Source organism: Salminus brasiliensis, chromosome 1 (genome assembly GCF_030463535.1).
Source record: "Salminus brasiliensis chromosome 1, fSalBra1.hap2, whole genome shotgun sequence".
NCBI classification, from domain to species: Eukaryota; Metazoa; Chordata; class Actinopteri; order Characiformes; family Bryconidae; genus Salminus; species Salminus brasiliensis.
The window spans coordinates 24,102,365-24,124,685 of record NC_132878.1 but is presented as its reverse complement, the minus strand read 5'-3'; the positions used below and the strand labels follow the sequence as shown (position 1 = coordinate 24,124,685).

Sequence of the window (22,321 nt, the reverse complement as noted above, 5' to 3'; positions counted from 1 at the left end):
GAAGTTTATATAGAGTGGAGGTCTGGAGAACTTACCCCACACTCCTACTGTACACTCCTCTGTTGCGTCTTCGTTGGTCACCTGACACAGGTAATATCCTGTATCTGACCCTCTGCAGTCTCTGATTTGTAAAGAGACGTTTCCTTTCTCCAGCTCCTCATTGAACAGACTCACTCTGCCCATGTAGCCCCTCCCCTCTGTCACCTGTCTGTCCTTATAGACACAAACACAGTCCGTCCCTCTAAACCACCTGATCTCCATGGCAACAGCACTGAGTTCAGGAGACAGGTGACAGGAGAGAGTAGCAGCAGAGCCAGGCTGATGCTCTTCACCACAGGGGCCAATGAGCTTAAACTCATCTGTGTAAAAACACACACACACACAGAGAGTATAGGTATTTCACTATATAAATTAAGTCTCTAAACTTTATTTCATGATGTTTCAGTAAAATTGTTGTGAGAAAATATGACAGTTTTTACTGTTAACAAGCATTTACCAATACTTAAGATACTTCAAAATTCTAAATACAGCAACACTTCTACCTTATTCAAATAGTTCAAATAGTTCTTTCTGTTCAAAAGTACATTTTCTTAACTAAATACCAACTCTACTTTTCACAATACAAAGTTTTCTCTATATGCACTAACTCTGTTAGAACACAGCAAACCTAGTTTATTTATTATTTATTTACTTTTTATTTTACGTTTTATTGAGAGAGTTTTTACTTAAATGTGTGCACTTGTGGCACTTGTGTTGTCTACACAATGTGTGATATTACTGTAACATACTTTATGGAGAAGAGTCTGTGAGAGTCTTGCAGTAAAGATTATATTTTATAAGGGACATGGAATTGTAGCCTAACTCAAATAATTAACATTGGTCCCATATGTGTAAAAATACACATATTAAAAAAAGCCACACAAGTGTCACGCCAGCGCCACCACGCCCGCCCCAAAGGCGGTCCCGGGCCGCGGCTCACAGGCGAAAATGAACTATATGTTTATGAACCATGCCATGTTTATTCAAAGGAAGGACTTTTATGTTGAAATGGACTTTCGGGTTGACACCCCTCGTCGCCATTTTGGTTTCTGGTTTTGTTTGTCATGTGACTATTCTTTGTTTGGTTCGGGGTAGGGGATAGGGAGCTCCTAGCAGTCAAAATGGCGCTCGGAGAGTGGTGTCATTGGTTAGAGGGTGCTGCCTACCCCTTCCTTGTATTAACAGATCACAAGAATCTAGAGTTTTTGAGAAATGCCAAGTGTCTGAACCCCCGGCAAGCTAGTTTCCCCATCGTGGCAATTCAGTGGGACCTGGGTACTGAGATAGATGAGGCCCTCAAACGCACCACCGTGCCCCCATCATGCCCTGTGGACAAGGTCTACGTCCCGGGGGCTTTCCGGGAGAAGCTCATCGGTTGGGCTCATACTTCTCCGGCATCGGGTCATCCAGGTGAGGCCCGCATGTACTATCTGCTCTCTCCCAAATATTGGTGGGAGGGGATGAGGGCAGATATACATCGGGTAGTGGCATCATGCAGTGAGTGGGCTCAATGTAAGACCCCGAAGACGCTCCCGTCGGGGAAGCTCATGCCACTACCCGTTCCTGAACGTCCGTGTTCTCACCTGGCTGTCGACTTCATTACTGACCTGCCTAAGTCTGAGGGGCGTATGGGGCTGTATGGGGTGCCTTCTGCAAACACCTGGGGGTAAGTGTAAGCCTGTCCTCGGGTTATCTCCCTCAGTCTAACGGCCAGTGCGAGCGCACTAACCAGGAGCTGGGGAAGTTCCTACGGATGTACTGCCATGACTACCCCAGCGACTGGTTCCGGTATCTGGTCTGAGATGGTGTGCAACCACTGGCCTGACCCCATACCAGTGTTACCTAGGCTACCAGCCTCCGCTGGCCCCCTGGACTGCCACGGAGACCCAACTCCCAGCAGTGGATGCTTGGATGCGTCACAGCGAAGCGGTCTGGACCGGAGCCCACCAGCACATCCAGACGTTCCTGCGACGCTACAAGGCCCAAGCGGACCGGAAGAGAAGGGAGACTCCGACATACCAACCAGGTGACCAGGTCTGGTTGGCCACGAAGGATCTCCGAACTAGTCTACATTCACACAAACTGAAAGTTAAGTACTCTGGTCCTTATATAATAGAAAAAAGAATCAACGAAGTTGCGTATCGTATCCGACTACCCCCACAGTCACGTATTCACCTGGTTTTCCATGCGTCTCAGCTCAAGCCCGTGGTACCTGGACCCCTGGACGAGGCCACCCTGGCGGACACGCCGCCGGAACCGGTGGAGATTGAGGGGACCCCCACCTACACGGTTCAACGAGTGCTGGACTCTCGAAGGCGTGGGGGTCGATTGCAGTACCTGCTCGACTGGGAGGGGTTCGGTCCAGAGGAATGCTCCTGGGAACCGGCCGATCATGTCCTGGACCCTGCGTTGGTCCGAGAATTCCACGAAAGGTTCCCAAGTAAGCCGACTGTCACGCCCACGCCGCTGCGCATGCCCCAAAGGCGGTCCCGGGCCGCGGCTCACAGGCGAAAATGAACTATAGGTTTATGAACCATGCCATGTTTATTCAAAGGAAGGACTTTTATGTTGAAATGGACTTTCGGGTTGACACCCCTCGTCGCCATTTTGGTTTCTGGTTTTGTTTGTCATGTGACTGTTCTTTGTTTGGTTAATGTGTTACACCTGTGGGCTGGTGTATTTAAGTAGGGCTAGGGCCAGCTGCTGGTTGCCGAGGATTACCCTTAGTGCACCACATGCACCCAGGTTATTCAATTAACGTTAGAGAGTCAATATTCACCGGTCTGGTCTGTGGAGTGCATCCTTGTACAGAGGACTCTCTCTCTACCTAGCTATCTTAGCAGGGGAAGCTAACTAGCTAGGCTGCTCTTGCCTTAGGGTCCATTAGGGAGCTACTGCAGGTCTGCGGTGATCTCTTGCCAGGCTTCTTAGGTTCAGCAAGCTGGGGTCCTGGAGCTCCGGGAGTGAGCGACTCTCCAGCTTGTTTCAGCAGTTAGCTTTCCTCACTGTTGGACCGGAACAGTCGTCTAGGTTTGGTGGCTGACTCCTCATGCTTTCAAGTCTAGTAAGTTCAATGCGCCTGACTAGCGCTACTCTTTATGTCCTAGTTCTTAGTTTTCCCAGGCTCGGCTTGGAGGTTTATGTTTCTGAGTAGCGGTATTGGCTCAGCCCTGGCAGCTAGCACAGCCCTAGTGCCTCACCAGCCCCAGGTGTGTCCTTTTGGTTTGCCCAGTATTGTTTGTCATGGTTTTGTTTAGTTATTCCATATTTAGTTGGTCCATCCCCTGCGAGTGTTCTCCTGTCATTGTCAGACCGAGTGGATCAAGACAACAAGGTGTAAAAAACAAAATACAAAACTGAACAGTCTTAAAACTAGAAAATTTGACCATCAGTCCAGTTCTATCAGCACTGCAGAAAAGCTATCTGCATTCAGAAAACCTCAGCAGGGGGAAGAGCCCTTTCTTATAAAGCCCCCAACTCTGCAATAACCTTCCAGATAATGTTTGGGACTCTGACATAGTCTCAATCTTTAAATCTAGGCTGAAAACTCATCTGTTTAGTTTAGCTTTTGGTAAATAATGTTTCCCATTAGATAAAGGTTGTAGGTCCAGGATTGTAGTACACTGAGATGCTGGAGCTGTTGTCTCGCTACTTGCACACGATCACTCAGGTTTGTGGACGGTGGAGCAGATGGACGCTAGCATTTCAGGGAGCCCCCGTGTCTGTGTTACCTTCTGGCTCTCTCCTTTTAATTAGGCTGTTATAGTCAGACCTGCCAGAGTCGTCAGACACATTCTGATACTGCTTAGCATTCTCTACTCTATATAAAATCCTCTCAGAACTGTCTTTTTACCTTCTTCGAGTAAATGGTCACCCAGCCCAACCCGCTGAGGTCCCTTCTACCTGCGTCAGACCAGCTGCCACCTACCAGTCCGACCAGCAGGCCCTGCTCCTAACACCACCCATACCAGAGCAGCGGTACACCCTCCTACCACTGCTACCTGTCTAATGACCATGTTAAAACCTAAATGGACTCCTAACTATCGGTCACAATTAATATTACCACTATTAACTATCATTACTCTGACCATCACTGTCATGACTATATTAAGTTCTACTACCCCTTGATTAATATTATGATCCGAGCAGTTCAACAGTATAGATGGTTTGGTAACTTTTATCAATAATTTATAAATAGTTCTAATCAGAGGAGGATGGGTCTCTTTGTTCCTCCCAAGGTTTCTTCCTCCAGCTCTGAGGGAGTTTTTCCTTGCCACTGTCGCCGTTGGCTCACTGGGGGTCCTGGATCCTTCATGTTTTCTTACATTTTTTTTCTTTTTTTTCTGTCTTTTACTAATTATGTAAAGCTGCTTTATGACAACAACAGTTGTAAAAAGCGCTATACAAATGACTTGACTTGACTTAATCTAAACGGTCTTCAACATTTGGCCACCTGTTTTCATCCACATTACATATAATGTTTTCCCTTGCTCAGCACCTGTGATAGAAACATTGGCATGCCTTATGTGCCCGGTACATTAATGGTGGCTTTTCCTTTTACTTGTCCAGATTTTTCTTTCCTCTGTCACTCTCTCTGCTCCTGTGCATTGACCAAATGCAGTCCAAACAAGCCCTTTTTTATGTGTCCATATCACTGACAGCACCTGGCTTTGTTTTCAAATGGGGCTGGAATCAATTGCGCTTGGACTATTAGTGCATGAATAATAATCTGTGATTTAAAAAAGTTTTTTTTGCAGATCTATGCATTTTATTCTATATTTAAGGTTTGGAACATTAGGTTTTCTTTTGACATGCTGTTTGCAAGCATTTGTAAATAAGACGAGAGATTTTATTTGGTAAACTTGTATGTATAGAAAATGTAAACATTTTATAATCATGTTAAATGACTGCATTTCATTAAAAAATATGAACTATATTAATGGCATAGCCCAAAAAGACTGATTTTGGGTTTTGAAAATGTGACTACAGATTGGACAAAAGAATGTTAGCAGTTGTAAAAAAATGTAAATATGAATTCATTAATAAATCTCTGAAGTTTGACTCACTGTTGCTTAAAGCTGCCGCCATCAGTCTCTCCTCCTGTAGACCCTCTCTAATACAACACTAGAGAGAGAGAGAGAGAAGGTTTGTGTGTGTGAGGGAGAAGGAGAAAGAGAAGGGTTGTGTGTGTGTGTGTGTGTGTGTGTGTGTGTGTGTGTGTGTGAGAGAGAGAGAGAGAGAAAAGGTTAGTATGTGTGTGTGAGGGAGAAAGAGAAGGATAGTGTGTGTGTGTGAGAGAGAGAGAGAGAAAGAAAGGGAAAGAGAAGGTTAGTGAGTGTGTGTGTGAGTGAGTGACAGAGATCCTGATCAGCACAAAAATCATGTGATCGGATTAAAGGATGTATTTTGTTTATAAAAAGTTGAGTATAAAGAGAATAAATGCTTTCATCAAAACTGTCAGGTTGCTTTTTGTTGACTTCAGCTCTGTCTTTAACACCATTATCCCAGACTGGTCTACAAACTTAACACGGTTGGAATAAGTCACACACTCTGTAACTGGATCATGGATTTCCTCACTGGCAGACCAAAGTCTGAGTGTCTCATGATCCTCCAGTGTTATCCCACAGCGTTATTTTCTTAGCAGGTCGCACAAGGAGCACTACAGGTGCACTCTGAATAACTACACCAGTCTGAGCCATGGTGTTAGCCTCCTCAGTGATATCTAGGAAAATAGATATAGAACATTATAGAGGCAGACATAACACACAATGCTCCCCCAGTGGTGGGACCAGGACTGGATAAACATGGGCCCCATCTGGGTTGTACACTGCACACAAAGCCTAGAGGGGACCCATGTGAGATCAGACATGTATAAAGTACTAGAGACCCAGACTTGAGTAAAAGTACAAGTGCTCTATTAAAAAAAAGTGACAGCAACCTGCCACAGTTTCACATGTAAAAACCAGTGAGGAGAGCAGCTTAAAACACTGAGCTTCACTTTCTGTAAACAAAACTACAGCTAAAAGAGGCCATTAGGCCACATACAAGTATTTGAAGATGGGGAAGACAGTTTCTTCTGGTAGTTCTTCCATCCCGGATTAAACTAACAGAGTAAAAAACGCAGTTAAATGATTAAACTCATCCAAAATAAAAGTGGAAGTAAGAGAGAAAAATAATACTCCAGGAGAGTACAGATACAGCATTTTAGTACTTAAGTACAGTAGTGAAGTAGTTCTAGTTTGTTACTGTACATCTCTGTGTGAGATTAAGCTGTAATGATGAGACCCACTTGGGAAGCCATAAACAAACCCTCTCCGAGCCCATGCCCACCTGGAACAAACCTAGCCCCCATTCCACCCATGTGAGCATGTTGTCTGGGAGCTCAATTTATAATCATAATTATATTCATTCTGTAAGTGTTTCACTCTAGTCTGATGTCTAAAATTCTTACCTTTGCTCTTCTTCACTCCGACATTTCGCTGATTCCACATTTTAAAGCAGCTCATATCAGCTTCTTATCTTCTAACAGTCTGATCATAATAAGAAGAGCGAGTTTCAACCTTTAATCCACAAATCTTCTAAACGTCTCTCCAGTTTCTCCTCCAGACCAGAAGCAGATCTACTTTCACTTTGTCTTCAGTTCCGTCGCTGCTTTAAACTCAGTTACAGCAAACATAGATTTTAGTCCAAACTCAAACTTGTCCTTCTGATAAATGAGAAAGAGTGTGACTTTAGCAACAGAAAGAAAGGTTTAGACAACGCATTGCCCATCAGTCAGCCAATCATACAGCAATCCCAGCTTGTCTACATGGATGGACTTTTTCAAAACATTTCTTTAAATTAAAGAAGAGTTTTTTGGGGGCTGAGAGAGTGTTTACTGCTGAAAGAACTGATTTACACTGCAATTTTACTTCGCGTTTTCACTTCTCACTTCTCACGGAAGTTCTTTTGAAATATCCATGTGATCCATGTGATCCTTGGTGGGGGGTGGGGGGGCTGTTACCCTCAAACTTTAGAGTCACCACGGCAAACAACACCAGCAGCAGCATCTCACAAACACACGCCCGCTCACTCGCCTAAAAAACAGACCAGGTAACTCTTGCCATGAGGGGACAACTGGACATAAAGCACTCTTACATGACATAAAGCACTCTTACATAAAGTAAGAGTTACATAAAGTAAAAGTGCCCATACAAAAAACAGTGGACCACCTCGCTCCAGCTTTCAGGCCTAAGCTGTTCTTTAGGCGCTTAATGATGACTCGTCTGACTGTCTCACCTTTACTCACAACTCTATAGAGCAGTGCCTGTGGTCTTTACATCACTTGGTCACTTGTCTTTGTAATGAGGGGATTCTGCACTGCAATAATATCCCTCTCTATGTAGCTGTGGATGGACTGTTCTTTCTGACAGTCTGATCTGTATTGTAGTTGTCAGTCACCTGAGGAACAGCTGCTCCTCACTCCTGTTTTTCCTCACATATTACACCAATGCACAAGCATCACTCTCACTGAATGTTCTTTTCACCACAGTTTCCAGCTCTGTGTACTGAAGACTTTTCCTTTAGTGACTGTTCTTATTGAGAGTTGAACAGTCTTTTTGATTGAAGCTTCCACTTCTCCCAGTAATGAGCCCCCTTTCAACGCTGAAGTGCACACTTAACACATAAGTGGACACATGAATAACTCTCAAACATTCAGTTTTAAACTAAATAAAGCCTGAAAGGAGAATAAAAACATTCTGGAGAAAAACATCAACGGTTTTTCATCATTTCTGCATGAAAGGGCTGATTGATTACAGGCCCATATTTGTAAATAATGGATCGGCCAGATTTTTTTTTTAAATCACTTTTCCAGACTTTTTGCTTTTCCAGGGTTTTCCTCCAGATTCGTTCTTTGATGTCCAATCTTCCTGGCTCACTTCTCCAGACTCACTCCTCCTGGCTCACTGATATGAGCTGCTTTAAATAAATGTGGACATATTTTACCTAAATCGAAATCGATTTTAGCGAAATCTCTCTCTCTCTCTGTCTGTAGTGTTGTATTAGAAAGGGGCTACAGGAGGAGAGACTGATGGCGGCAGCCATCAAGTCAAACTTCAGAGATTTATTAATGAATTAATATTTAATATTATTTTCTCACAGATTACAACAGATTTAACTGAAACATCATTAAATAAACGGTGTGTATAATGTGTGTGTGTGTGTGTGTTTGTGTGTGTGTGTTTCTTACACAGATGAGTTTAAGCTCATTGGTCTCCGTGGTGGAGAGTGTCAGACTGGCTCTGCTGCTACTCTCTCCTGTCCTGTCTCCTGAACTCAGTGCTGTTACCATGGAGATCAGGTGGTTTAGGGAGACGGGCTGTGTTTGTCTCTATAAGGACAGACAGGTGACAGAGGGGAGGGGCTACGAGGGCCGAGTCAGTCTGTTCACTGAGGAGCTGGAGAGAGGAAACGTCTCCTTACAGATCAGGGCATGCAGATGGTCATGTTTAGGAGATTACCTGTGTCAGGTGACCAACGGAGACACGACAGAGGAGTGTACAGTAAGAGTGTGTAAGTACTCTAGACCTCCACTCTACATAAACTCTTCATCATCATCATCATGATCAGAGTCTAAGAATAATCTAAAGAGACAAAAATGAGGAACACAGATGATCAGAGGTGGGTTGTGTGAGGTGGGGAAACACAGAGAGTAGATGATCTTCATGTGGAGGGAATTAAGGACAGTTGCTGCACGTTTCAGACTCTGCTACACATCTTTACAAGTGAACAGTATGGAAATAAAGGAAGGACATTTATTGAAAAGAGAAAATATTGTCAAATCTCCAAGACGTGCTGAAACAAGTCAAGTCAAGTCAAGTGGGTTTTATTGTCATTTCAACTACATACAGAGTACACAGTGAAACGAAACAATGTTCCTCCAGGACCATGGTACAACAAAGACAGTGCATACAAAACACAAGTGCAACACAAACAAGTGCAGACAGACAACACAACACAGTACAGACAGAGAATAATAAATAATTGCCGGTAGTGTGTATAAATATTGAGTCCAGTGAGGTAGTAAAGTTATTAGTGCAAATGCTTTGTGCAAAAATGCTTCCCATTTTATCTGGGGTAAATGGTTGGAGAGAGAGAGAGAGAGAGAGAGAGAGAGAGAGAGAGAGTGTGTGCATGTAGCAGAAAAGACATCAGTTCAGAAGTTGAGTTGAGTTGAGAAGTCTGATGGCTTGGGGGAAGAAGCTATTGCAGAGTCTGGTCGTGTTGGACTGGATGCTGCGGTACCTTCTTCCTGATGGCAGGAGGGAGAACAGTCTGTGTGAAGGGTGGGTGGAGTCATCCACAACGTTCTCTACTAGCCCACGTCAGTAACAGAATTGGTTTTGCTAATGTGTAAGAGGCACGTCAACTAGACGTGCACATAAGGTGATGGCAGCTGGAGATGCAGACATCGAAGCAGACACTGCAGTTCCAGGAACCTCATCTACCAGCTTTGTTCTGATACACATGCAGTGTAGAAGGCAGATTTCATTTCAACTTGGTCGGTCTCTGAACATCCAGGCTCTGACAGACATGCATCACCCCAGAGAACTCCAGCTGCCTTGTCATCTCTTCTATTACCACTGCTACGCCAATGACCCTCAACTCCTCCTTTCTTTTCCATTGTCTGACAGACAGGTTTCTACCCGCATCTCAGCATGTCTTGCAGACGTCTTTTCTTTGGATGGCAGCTTACCACCTCAAACTCACCTCAAACCTCAACCCCAGCAAGACAGAGCTGCTGTACATCCCAGGAACTATTGGCCATCTCCTTTGAGAACTCACTGATCACTCCATCTATAGAAGCACAAAGCCTTGGTTTAGTTGTGGATGATCAGTTTTATGACTTGACTACTTCAACTCCTTTCTGGCTGGTCTCCCTTTGCGCACCATCAGGTCCCTGCAATTAATCCAGAATGCAGCAGCATGGGCTGTTTTCAGTTTTCAATGCTTCTAAGTTCAGCCATGTAACTCCTCTGCTGCGTTCTCTTCACTGGCTTCCTGTAGCTGCTGCCCGCATCAGATTCAAGAGCCCTTCAAGCTTCAAGTACGGCTCGGCTTGACCCACCATCCCTAAGATTCACGGAAGACAAACATCAAGGCTTTTTTTCTGTCCTGGCACCATAGTGGTGGAACAAACTTCCCCTGAATTTCCAAATGGCAGAGTCGCTCACTGTCTTCAAACGCTGACTGAAGATCCATCTTTTCAAGAGTACTTGGACGAAGTGTAGTGTCCAGTAAAATAAGCCAATTAAAGGGAACAACAGTTTTAGGTACTGTTAAATTTCCCTAAAATGCTACTGCTGATAACCAGGTACCTCTCTCTGAAATGAGCATTATGGAAAAAACTGTTTCAGCATGTAATTAAACAACATTTATACAGTGAAAGTTCACATTACACATCAAGTTCAAAATTGTGCTGTTCCTAAACATGCAAGACACTTTAGAGAAGCAGATTTTACAAACTCACACACTTGCCAAACATACTGGACAAATTCAGCCCAAACTGAAGGTGAACATTTCAAAATAGAAAGTAAAAAAGGTGTCTTATTTGATCAAAATGTATTATACAGCACATTATGAGTTTAACTACATGTCTACTAACTGCAGCCACAAAATAAACAGAATCGTATCCGCAGATGTGCTCTAGTATGTAAGGGGTGGCTCTAGGGCAAGGCCTCCTCCTGCCACCAGGGGGAGGCCCCGAGTCACCCCAGCCAGTAATCGAGCCCAATTCCCTCCACCTGGGCAGTAGGCTATGTAAGCACACAGATCCAGTTGCCCCGGGGCTGGATCTTTTGATTCTGGTGGTGTGTGTGTCTGTGGTTCTCGAGGTGAAGGCTGAGTGTGTGTCACTCCCCTTCATGTGTCTCTCCCGAGTCTGTCTCCCTGTGTGTGTGTCTGTGTGTGTGTGTCTGTGTGTGTGTGTGTGTGTGTGTGTGTGTGTGTGTGTGTGTGTGTGTGCGCGCGCGCGCGTAGCACACATACACTCGTGTAGCAGAGGAAAGCAGGAGTGTCTGTCTTCCCTGGTGTGTGTGTGTGTGTGTGTGTGTGTGTGTGTGTGTGTGTGTGTGTGTGTGTGTGTGCGTGTAGCACACATACACTGGTGTACCAGAGGAAGGCAGGAGTGTCTGTCTTCACTGGTGTGTGGGCCCGTGTGGTCACGTGATCGTGGTAGCTCACTCAGTAGCGCGCCGGCCCGCCAACACGGCGGCCTGGGTTCAAACCCCGCTGTAAGTGAGCACCACATTACATAGTAGACCTTCTGCAGATGTGGAAATCAGATTTAACTACTGTTACTCAACATCTGTAAACACATTTAATTCATTCGGTGGAGACATTTCTAAAGAGTAGAAGAGCTGTTTATTCACAAACTTTCACATCTCTTAAGTGATTCTGGGTGTTTTATAGTATTTAACTTTAGTTAGATCTTCTCATGGAGATTTATCTAACACTGTCTTCTCTTCTGTTTTTCCCCCCACAGCCAGTAAATACCTGCACTGTCTTTTCTCCCACGGATGGTAAAAACCTCCTGTTTCTATTCTAATCACTGGTATTATGTGATACTATAATAATAACTGATATTATGTGTTATTTGTAATGCAGACATCAATCAGTCACATGAACCCAGGTTTCAGGTTCATATTCATGAGATAAGAAAAGCACATTATGCACATTACCACATTGTACATGTGTATAATCCCACTGCACTGTAGAAGTGTGGAGATGAAGTTCACTATTAGTCTCTCATTACTGTAGTTTTACACCATTTATTATTACACAATAATTCAAAATTGCCTGTGTGTGAGTCTGTGTATCAGTGACTTACAGGCAGCAGTAAATACTGAACAGTCAGCAGCACTGAATGACCTGATTAGTGAGATATTCTACTCTCCTACAGGTTCCTTCACTTATTTTATCTCATATTTATGTGTCTTTAGGCGTTTCTAGATTTGACCTTCTAGAATGAACTCATTATCTGATCTTCTTTGCCTCAAATTTAACACACCTACCCACACACACACTCACCGTCATCATCTCAGGTCCGGATCACACAGAGATCTCACACAGGGTCATTTCCACTCCTGCCAGATTTTAATGGTCTAGTGTTTAGTGTTCAGATTAGAGCCTTGTGTTGTAAATTGATTTCCCTTCTCTACTGTAGTTCAGCTGATTCTTTTATCAGCTCACAGCAGACTGAGCAGAACTATGACAGCATGTATGACAGCATGCAGGAGACCCTCACACTGGTGTGTTCTCTTCTACAGTGTGGACAGAAAGGACAGAAGAGGAGAGAATGAAAATGGAGAAATCTGCTGTGATGACCGGTGAATAACTATAATCAAATACATTCAACTTAGTACAAATAAGGATGGTTAAACTTGATCAGTTCTAATATGATTTGAACAAGATTCTGTTTGTATTTGATGAGAGTCATTATTCATATTATTCATATTTATAGAGTGCAGAGTTAAGGGTGACACGGTGGCACAGCATGGTAGTTAGTGTGGGGTTATGGGTTCAAACCCTGCTCCAGTCGCTGACCTGAGGTTGTGGGTTCAAGCTCTGCTCCATTCACTACCTCCCAGAAATACACATGCTAATTTGCACCTTTTTATGAATGTGTGAGTATATGATTCTGGGTAGGCTCTGAAGCAGGGGCGGATCTAGAAAAATATTTTATAGGGTGGCGAGAGGGGGGGAGGGGGGGGGGCAGGAACATGGAACACATGGAACATGTATATTTACTGAATTTAATCACAGTTTGACGAGAAATAGTATGTAGACACTATAAAAGCCATTTATAAACTCATACAGACAAACTTAATCTCATACAATCTTGAATGTCAAATGTCTTGAATTTGAGGTTTCAGGTGAAACCTTTCATATTAGGAATAAGTGACCATAACAATGTGATCTCCCTTAATAGGAGATAGAAGTATGGTAACACTACTGTAGGTGGGCATTACCAAAGTAAAGGCATTAAGGTAAGACACAGGTGATGAGTGGTAGATGTGTGAGGGGAAAGTAAACAGTGTTTGACTGTGGCAGAATGGCAGTGTTGCAGGCAGCATTTGTACTAGAAAAAACATACCCATGATGATCTAGAGACTGAGCTATACTAAAGTGAGCATAAATACACTGTATACCGCTTATGCTCTGGAGCCACTTTGACCCTGAGCAGGTGGAAAAGGATAAGAGTTATTATATTCTCTGTAATTCACTGGTTCCAATATAAATCATTCATCTCGGTCTGCCGCACTTGAACGGACTTATCACTGTGCTGTTCTGCTAAAGACAGATTGAGATTACAGGGAAAACTGGAGCTGTTTGTTAGTTAGTTAGCTAGCTGATAGTTCAGATATTGTCTTGCTTAAGCAAGGAAATCACTAAATGGTGCTGGAATTCAGTCCTCCAGTTTAAAACGGAGGTCTGTTAGTTCAGCTTTTTCTGCTGGTCTGTGTTGTGGTTGCCCACCCTGATCACCAGCATTCACAGTGCTGCTTTGAGGGTGCAGATGGTGTCAGGTGATGAGGGTGGTGTTTGGTTTATGTAAAGGAGAATGTTGTGTTTAGGCATCCCACTAGGCCATGGTATTTCATACAGTTAGTTAGAAAATCTATTTTTGGACACCTTTATTTGTTTGTAGTGCTCATCTTGTATTAAAGCTAAGATAAATGTCCTTAAATCTTTAATCTCAGGTTGCAGTGCAAATGGCAGAAAATGGACTTTACAGAAAACAGAAATAAAAACAGAAATTCTAAATGTGCATGTGTTAACCTTCTCTAGAATAAATATAGTAACACTCCACCTTCTATGTGACTGACATTAAACCAAAATACATGTGAAATCAATGTGATGTTTAATGGATCTATTAAATGCTTTTGTTTCTCACAGAGCTCTCAGGACAAGCTAAACTTCTTATAAACAAAGAAATCCTAGTGAGAGGGGAACAGTGCACAACTGATGAAAAAATAAGAGAAGGGCATAACATCTGATAATAAATGCAGAGACTCTTCAGATGAAGGACAGCTTAAGCAGGAAGACACACAGCTGAAGAAAATGAGCAGACTGCTGAGAGAGAAAGAAACAGAGAATGCAGAGAAAGAGATGGAGACCAGTAAAAAGCAGCTGGAGACACTGGGAGAGGAATTGCAGGAGAAAGAGACTCTACTGGAGAATGCAGAGAAAGGGGTGGAGACCAGTAAAAAGCAGCTGTCAGTGATGCTGAAGGGGTGGTTCCAAGCGTTAGAGTGCTAGGCTTTTAAGATAAGATAAGATAATCCTTTATTAGTCCCACAGTGGGAAATTTTCAGTCACAGCAGAAAGGATAGCAAGACACTCAGTTACAAAAAATTTAGATAAATAATTTACACTATATACACACAATATAAATAAGAATTAAAAAAAGCAATAGCAATATTATTTACAGGTAATTGCAAATGACTCTTAATTGCGTGTGTGTGTGTGGGGGGGGGGGGGTATTGCACATAGTATTGTTACATTGAGGGACCTCTGTTCCCTGAACATGTGTTTGTAGTTAAGTGTGTGTGTGTATGTGGTCCGCTGGGAGCAGTGCTGGTGCGATACCGCTCCTTCACACACTTGGGATGAAGCAGCCTGTCACTAAAGGAGCTGCCCAGTGCTGCCAGAGTTTCATGCATGGGGTGGGAGCTGTTCTCCAGCTACTTTACTAGCTACTGTTAAGGAGCAAGATCAGTAATGAAAGTAAAGTGCCTATCTGTTACGTAGAACAGGAGCTTTTTTATGGCCCTCTTACTGGACAGGGCTTTGCACTCTGAGGCGGGAGGAGATAAAAGAGACGTTATTAACAAACCACCTGTAGTAGCCGGCCAACCCCAGAAGGCCGCACGCTTGGGCTTGGGCCATTGTAGGATGGCAGCGGTTTTCTATTGTTGGGACCACAGTACGCTCCTACCGATGCAATACCACAGGGAATGTGCTTCAGTGAGTCCAAGGTAACATTTTTGGGGGTTGGAAGTAAATCTTGTCCCTCTGCAGGTTAACACCTTCTACAAGTGTGGGACATCTTCTCCATCTTCCTGTCTCAACAGTGGAGCAGGGTGGCTTTGAAAGTGTGGTCAAAACATTGTGTGTGTATATATATATATCCAAATTTTTGTGGACTGTCCTTCTGATGAATGCATTCAGTTACTTCAAGTTGCACCCATTGCTGGCACAAATGTACAAATGCGCACACACACAGCTTGTCTAGTCCCTGTAGAGAAGGAAGGGAATGCTGTCCCATGTTCAGCAGCGGACCCTATTCCCACCTAGGTTGTGGGGACCTGGTAAACATCACCATAAACACAGGAGACTTCTATGGTTTCTTCACAGTTTATGAGCCATGGTGTAGCCAAGAGCCTTATCAGTGTAATGGTGCCGGGGTCCAACATGATCCTCTTCACTAATCTTACATTCCCTGAACTCTCTGGATTCGCTTCCTTTATATCAGCAACACTCCCAACCCACCTATATGTAGGCCAACATTTTCAGGTTGTTGGGGACCAAAAGTAAAAATATTTACACGTATTGGAATCTGAAGTTTTTTTTTATTCCCTAATATGCAATGTTTTTTTATTCCTGTAGTAATTCCTGTAGTATGTATTTAGCTCAGCAGTTTGGTTAGAAAGTTAAAGCCAAATACTTGTAAATGAAAAGTAGAAATGAATTGAAAACATTCAATAGAAATTATCACTCTTTTTAAAGCTTTTTTTCCCTTTTCAATTCATAGGAGGTTGATAAAATGATCAAAAAAATGTTGTTCATACTCATGCGGTTATTTTCATTGGTGCCCATACTGTTGTTTGAATACAACAATCACAAAAGCATTTTTATATTGTGGATACCTTCAACAAACACCCGTAATAAAAAAAAAAAATCATAATGATATTTTCAGGAAATAATTGGTCTGTGCTCAACCATCTACATGTTTGCTGTCTGATTCTGTTATAGATATAATGTTAGATTTCTGTAATATACAGTAGAATATTTGTATAGCTTTCTGTTCGTCCTTCTTTCCCAGGTAGTTCGGAGGAGGTGTCATACACAGAGGGCTTGGACTTTAGATTTCTGGTGACTCAACTCCCTCATACGCTGATGCACATCAACAGATGTGAGTGAGCTGTTGACAGTTGTTGACAGATTTACTACAGTAAGCTAATAACCGAAGATATTACAGAATAGCAAATCCAAAACGGAGAAATAACGGCAATAACAATTGGATCAAGCTGAACTAAACTAAGTTTAAGTACAACTGTCTAAGCACCACAGCATCTTTCTCACCCTGTCTAAACAGCTCTGTTCAACCAGAGCGACCGGTTTGAGTGCTTGTTCCTTTAAATGAGAATGAGCCACTGTTCACCCCAGCTGCCACCCTCCAGCCTTGCAAACCTAATTCTCAAAAAACCATAAGCATCTTAAGAATCTTACACCGTTAGCTTTTTATTATTTCTGCAGTTTAGCTATTGGCCCAATGTGAGATTTAGATAATGCTTTTCACGTTTTCTCTTAGTAAAAGTCAGAGCTACTCAATCCGTAACCATGACCTAGAGCTTTAAAAGTGAGCAGTAAACTTTACAGACGCAGAACAACCATGCCGATTATACTAACTGAGCTGCGTCAGAGGGATTTTACGAATTTCTATTTGCTAGTCTTACAGCACAACATACAGCACAGCAAGTGGTTGAAATACATTAGTGATTTCAATGCTGCAGCTTTACAATACTCAGTTGGCTGTGAGGTCAGGTCTCTTCTCATTTTAGCAGCGATACCCGCTGACATGCAGTGATATACACTGTAAATGGGAAGGATGAAAATATGAAACGTCAGCATCTGAAAGCAGCAGGATAGGTGTGTAAGTAGAGGACTTTTAAAGAAAGGTGGAGGAAGGACTGGGCAATATGATGATATTTTATTGTACCATGATCAATTTTGTTTTTCGTGATGTACAGTAGACTAAGCATATCAATGATATAGTGAGTGCTTAATAAACACTGATCAACTGCATGTAGCATTAGGTCTGGCACGAGTGAGAATAAAAGACACTTTACTACACCTTACACCTCACCTTACCTGGCTACTAATTCTAATGAGAACGGATCCTCTGTTTTCTGACCTTGGCCACTGATTGGGTTGTTTTATTTCAGACATGTTTAGTATGTACGTTTGTAGGCAAGTGCTGAAAAAGTGAGTTTTTCATCATATGTCCACTTTAAAACTGTGGTATTTAGACCATATAATAAAATAAACTACAGACAGAGCCTTGTTGGTATTGTGCCATCACTACACTAATGATTTATATGTTTATACCAAAAACATTACTATACATTATTAGACATGTATATAAAATATAGCTATAGGTAAAGATGAGTGTGGAATAATGCTCTGTTTTGTCCTCACCTGTTGTTCTCCACTGTAGCTGCTCTCAGTACATACTAACATATTCACTCCTGAAGAAGCTAAAGTCAGTCTAGGGGATGGTACCTCAGTCAAGTCAAGTCAAGTGGGTTTTATTGTCATTTCAACTACATACAGAGTACACAGTGAAACGAAACAGCGTTCCTCCAGGACCATGAGACATGTAACAGAAAAAAACATCAGTTCAGAAGTTGAGTTGAGAAGTCTGATGGCTTGGGGGAAGAAGCTATTGCAGAGTCTGGTCATATTGGACCGGATGCTGCGGTACCTTCTTCCTGATGGCAGGAGGGAGAACAGTCTGTGTGAAGGGTGGGTGGAGTCATCCACAATGCTGGTTGCTTTGCGGATGCAGCGGGCAGTGTAAATGTCCATGACGGAGGGGAGAGAGACTCCGATGATCCTCTCAGCTGTCCTCACAATGCGTTGGAGGGTCTTGCGGCCAGAGGCTGTGCAGGTCCCAAACCAGGCAGTGATGCAGCTGCTTAGGATGCTCTCTATGGTCCCCCTATAGAAGAGGGTGAGGATGGGTGGAGGGAGACTGGCCTTTCTCAGCTTCCGGAGGAAGTAGAGACGCTGCTGGGTTTTCTTGGCTATAGAGCTGGTGTTCAGGGATCAGGTGAGGTTCTCCGCTAGGTGGACACCAAGGAACTTGTTGCTCTTAACGACCTTCACAGAGGAGCCGTTGATGTTGAGCGGAGAGTGGTCGTGTCTTGTTTTCCTGAAGTCAACAACCATTTCCTTGGTCTTCTCTACATTCCAGTGAAGGTTGTTGACTGTACCCCAGTCTGTCAGCTGCTGCACCTTTATGACTCGTCACCTTTGCTGATGAGACCCAGCACAGTTGTATCATCGGCGAACTTTATGATGCTGTTAGAACTGTGTTTCGCAACACAGTCATGAGTCAGCAGGATGAACAGCAGAGGACTCAGTACACTGCCCTGGGGTGCCCCAGTGTTCATTGTGATGGTGCTGGAGATGCTGTCCCCGAACCGGACTAACTGGGGCCTTCCCGTCAGGAAGTCCAGGATCCAGTTGCAGAGGGGGGTGTTGAGGCCCAGCAAGCTTAACTTCCTGGTGAGATTCTGTGGGATGATGGTGTTGAATGCTGAACTGAAGTCTATGAACAGCATTCTGACATACGTGTCCTTCTTTTCCAGGTGGGTAAGGGAGAGATGAAGGGTGGTGGCGATGGCATCGTCCGTAGAGCGGTTGGGACGATATGCAAATTGCAGGGGGTCCAATGAAGAGGGCAGTTGGGTCTTGATGTTCCTCATGACTAGCCTCTCGAAGCACTTCATGAGAGGGGTGAGAGCAACGGGAAGGTAGTCATTGAGGCAGGACACCCTGGACTTCTTCGGCACGGGGATGATGGTGGTGGTCTTAAGGCACGTTGGGACAGTGGAGCTGCACAGGGAGACATTGAAGATGTCCGTGAGAACATCCGTCAACTGGTCTGCACACTCTCTGAGCACTCTGCCGGGGATGTTGTCTGGTCCTACAGCTTTCCGTGGGTTGACTCTGCGCAGAGTTTTCCTCACATCCTGCAGTTAGGCACAACACCTGCTCGTCCGGCTTGGGCGTGATCTTGCTTACCAACGTGTTGTTTTGTGCCTCAAACCGTGCATAGAAGTCGTTCAGGGCATCAGGGAGGAAGGCATCACTGTCACAGAACGGTGGCATTGTCCTGTAGTTTGTGACTGCCTGGATGCCCTGCCACATGCGCTGCGTGTCACCCGTGTCCTTGAAGTGGCTGTGGATTCTATGGGCATGTGTGCGCTTTGCCTCTCGAATGGCTGGTGACAATTTGGCTCTTGCTCTCCTCAGGGCCACCTTGTCACCCACTCTGAAGGCCGAGTCACGGGTCCTCAGTAGCGCACACTCCTCAGAAGTCATCCACGGTTTCTAGTTTGGCCATGTGGGGATGGTCTTGGAGACAGTGACATCATCAATACACTTGCTGATGTAGCCAGTGACTGATGCTGTATACTCCTCCAAGTTAACAGAGTCGCCTTCAGTTGCAGCCTGTCTTGAAGGGCAGAGATGGCTCCTGCCGGCCAGGTTTTCACCTGCTTCTGAACTGGTCTGGAGCGTCTGATGAGAGGTGTGTATGCTGGAGTCAGCCACACAAACATGTGGTCTGAGAATGCGAGGTGGGAGCGGTACGTGCTGGGAATGTTTGTGTAAACAAGGTCCAGCGCGTTCGCTCCTCTCATTGCAAAGTCCACATGTTGATGGAATTTAGGGAGGACTGACATGAGATTATTGTGGTTGAAATCTCCGGCGACAATGAACAGTCCGTCTGGATGTTTGGTCTGCAGATCGCTTATGGCGCCGTGCAGTTCCCATAGTGCCTCTTTAGCATTAGCACTAGCGCTAGGTGGTATGTGAACGGCGGAGAATTCCCGTACTAAATAAAAAGGTCTGCACTTGACTATCATGAATTCCACCAGCGGGGAGCAGTGCGTCTGTGTGTCTGTGTTTGCACACATACACTCGGTAGCAAAATAAAGGAGAAAACTGGGAAGTTACAGGGAAGGCAGACACTCCTGCCTTCCTCTGCTAAACAAGTGTATGTGTGCAAACACACACACACACAGGCACACACACCAGGGAAGACAGACACTCCTGCCTTCCTCTGCTACCGAGTGTATGTGTGCAAACACGCACACACAGACACAAACACTGCACAGACACAGGAGAACAAACACACAAAGGAGAGTGACGCCCACTAAACCTTTTACTCGAGACACTGACTGGCGCACACACACTCAACCAGAGTCAAAAGATACAGCAGTGGGGCAATTGGATCTGTGTGCCTATATAGCCTACTGCCCAGGTGTGGGGAATTGGGCTCAATTACTGGCTGGGGTGACTCGGGCCTCCCCCTGTTGGTAGGAGGAGGCCTTGCCCTAAAGCTACCCCTTACACATACTGTTCTTTCCTCATGATGTCATCTATTTTGTGAAGTGCACCAGTTCCTCCTGCAGCAAAACAACCCCACAACATGATGCTGCCACCCCCGTGTTTTACAGTTGAGTTGGTATTCTCAGGCTGAATGGCTTCTTCCTGGCACAGTGGCCTTTCAGCCCATGTTGATACAGTACTCGTTTCACTGTGGAAACACTGTGGAGGGGGGTGGGGAGTGTTATGTCCATGTCCATGCTAAGGAGTTTCTGGTAAGTTGATGGTGAGACACTGACCGGCCATTATAGATCACTAAAATGAATGATCCATGAACACATGCCTGTTTATGCTTAGTGCTGTTCTCTGTGTAACAATGGCCTGGCTTGTGATTGGACAAGCCCTATAACATGGTTACAGATAAGACAACCATTTTGACCATTTAACAGATAAGTATAGTGTAGACACACATACATACTACAGAGCAAACACACACAGTATTAATATGTATGGATACTATGATATGTATGATATTATTGACAGCACTGATCTGTTCTGAAAGACAGTCAGGATCACTCACTGATCTGACTGAGTATTTATAACTGGATCACTGAGTGTCCTCCAAAAGAGCTGCTGTGTTAACCTGCTAAACAGTCCACCAGTGTCCTCCTGATGACCGTCTCCTCCTGCTCGGATTCCCTCTCTAACTGCCTGTCTGAGTCTCTGTCTCAGTGTTTCTAACTCTCTCTCCTTTTCCTCCATCCTCCAATCAAAATCTTTCTGCTTTTTTGTTATTAATTCCCATGTTCTCTGCTGGAGTTCAGGCAGGATGATCTTCCTGAGGTTTCTCTCTACCTCCTTTCTGGTTTCTCCTTCATACGTCTCCCTGATCTCCTCCATCTCCTGTCTGTGTCTCTCTTCCATCTCTCTCCTCTCCTTTTCAGTCTCTTCTTTCAGTCTCACTAACTCTGACTGAACCTCATTCCTCTGCTGTCTCTCTGTCTCCAGCTCTTTCTGTAGCTCAGCTTTTCTCCTCTCATCTTGTTCCTCTTTGAGAATTTCCTCAAGTTTAGTTATTCGCTCTTCATGTTGATTTATCTGAGCATTAAAGTTAGCAGCTGATTCTGTAAACTTCATACAAGTCTCCTGTTCACAACTCTCTAGTTTCTCTCTAGTCTCTCTTTCTTGTCTCTCTCTTATCTCCTCTCTATCTCTCATGATCTTTGCCTCCATTGCTCTGATCTGAGACTGTGTCTCCAGGTAGATCTCACTGCTGTAGAATTTCTCTCTGTTTCCTTCCACCATCTTCTCTATCTTCTCCAGCAGCTCGGAGATCTGAGAACCATCTCCACCCTCCTTAATGTTGAGACAGTGAAACCTGTTCCCACATTTCTCTACAAGTCTCTGGACCTCCTGGTTGTCTGATCGGACAAACTCTTCAATGTTCTTCTCTTGGTCTTCATCAGTAACAGTGAAGAGGATCACAGTGTTCCTCCAACATCTCTCTCCAAACAGCTCCTCCATTTTCTCCAGCATTCCTCTCTCCTCTCCTGTAGACTGCTTCACTGGTAGGACTAAGAGAAAGGCGTGCAGTCCTGGAGCAGACAGATGGACACAGTGTCCCACATCCTGTCTCAGCTCCTCCAGAGAGAGTCCAGGACTGAACCAGTCAGGAGTGTCCACCACAGTTACCAGCCTCCCAGCCACCTCCCCCTGTCTGCTCTCACTCTGCTGCCTCACTGTAGACGCTCCAGCCTGGCTCCTCTCCTCTCTGCCCAGGATAGTGTTTCCTGCTGAACTCTTCCCACATCCAGTCCTCCCCAGCAGCACCAGCCTGAGTTCTGCTACAGGAACGGACACTGGAAAGGCTGCACTAGAGGACTCTCCACTCACTGTAAAG

At 44.4% G+C, this 22,321-nt stretch overlaps 2 protein-coding genes across 3 annotated transcripts in view; both read right to left on the bottom strand.

Annotated features, from left to right (window-relative positions):
- LOC140551618 (uncharacterized) overlaps positions 1-22,321 on the bottom strand; it is a 38,216-nt gene that overhangs the window by 8,864 nt on the left and 7,031 nt on the right. Inside the window, exons 1-3 of one of the 2 annotated variants that reach the window (XM_072675125.1) lie at positions 6,491-6,879; positions 5,106-5,163; positions 36-359 (exon numbers count right to left, since the gene is read on the bottom strand). In XM_072675125.1, the coding sequence (XP_072531226.1) occupies positions 36-359; positions 5,106-5,127 (346 nt within the window). In that variant the 5' untranslated portion in view covers positions 5,128-5,163; positions 6,491-6,879. Of the gene's footprint in view, positions 1-35; positions 360-5,105; positions 5,164-6,490; positions 6,880-22,321 lie in introns of those variants that run through there. The other variant, XM_072675116.1, reaches the window with a different exon arrangement.
- The window catches only part of LOC140538111 (uncharacterized), a 31,281-nt gene continuing 26,556 nt past the window's right edge, over positions 17,597-22,321 (bottom strand). The window contains exon 20 of the mRNA XM_072660545.1: positions 17,597-22,313. Within this exon, the coding sequence (XP_072516646.1) occupies positions 20,998-22,313 (1,316 nt within the window). The 3' untranslated portion in view covers positions 17,597-20,997. The remainder of the gene's footprint in view (positions 22,314-22,321) is intronic.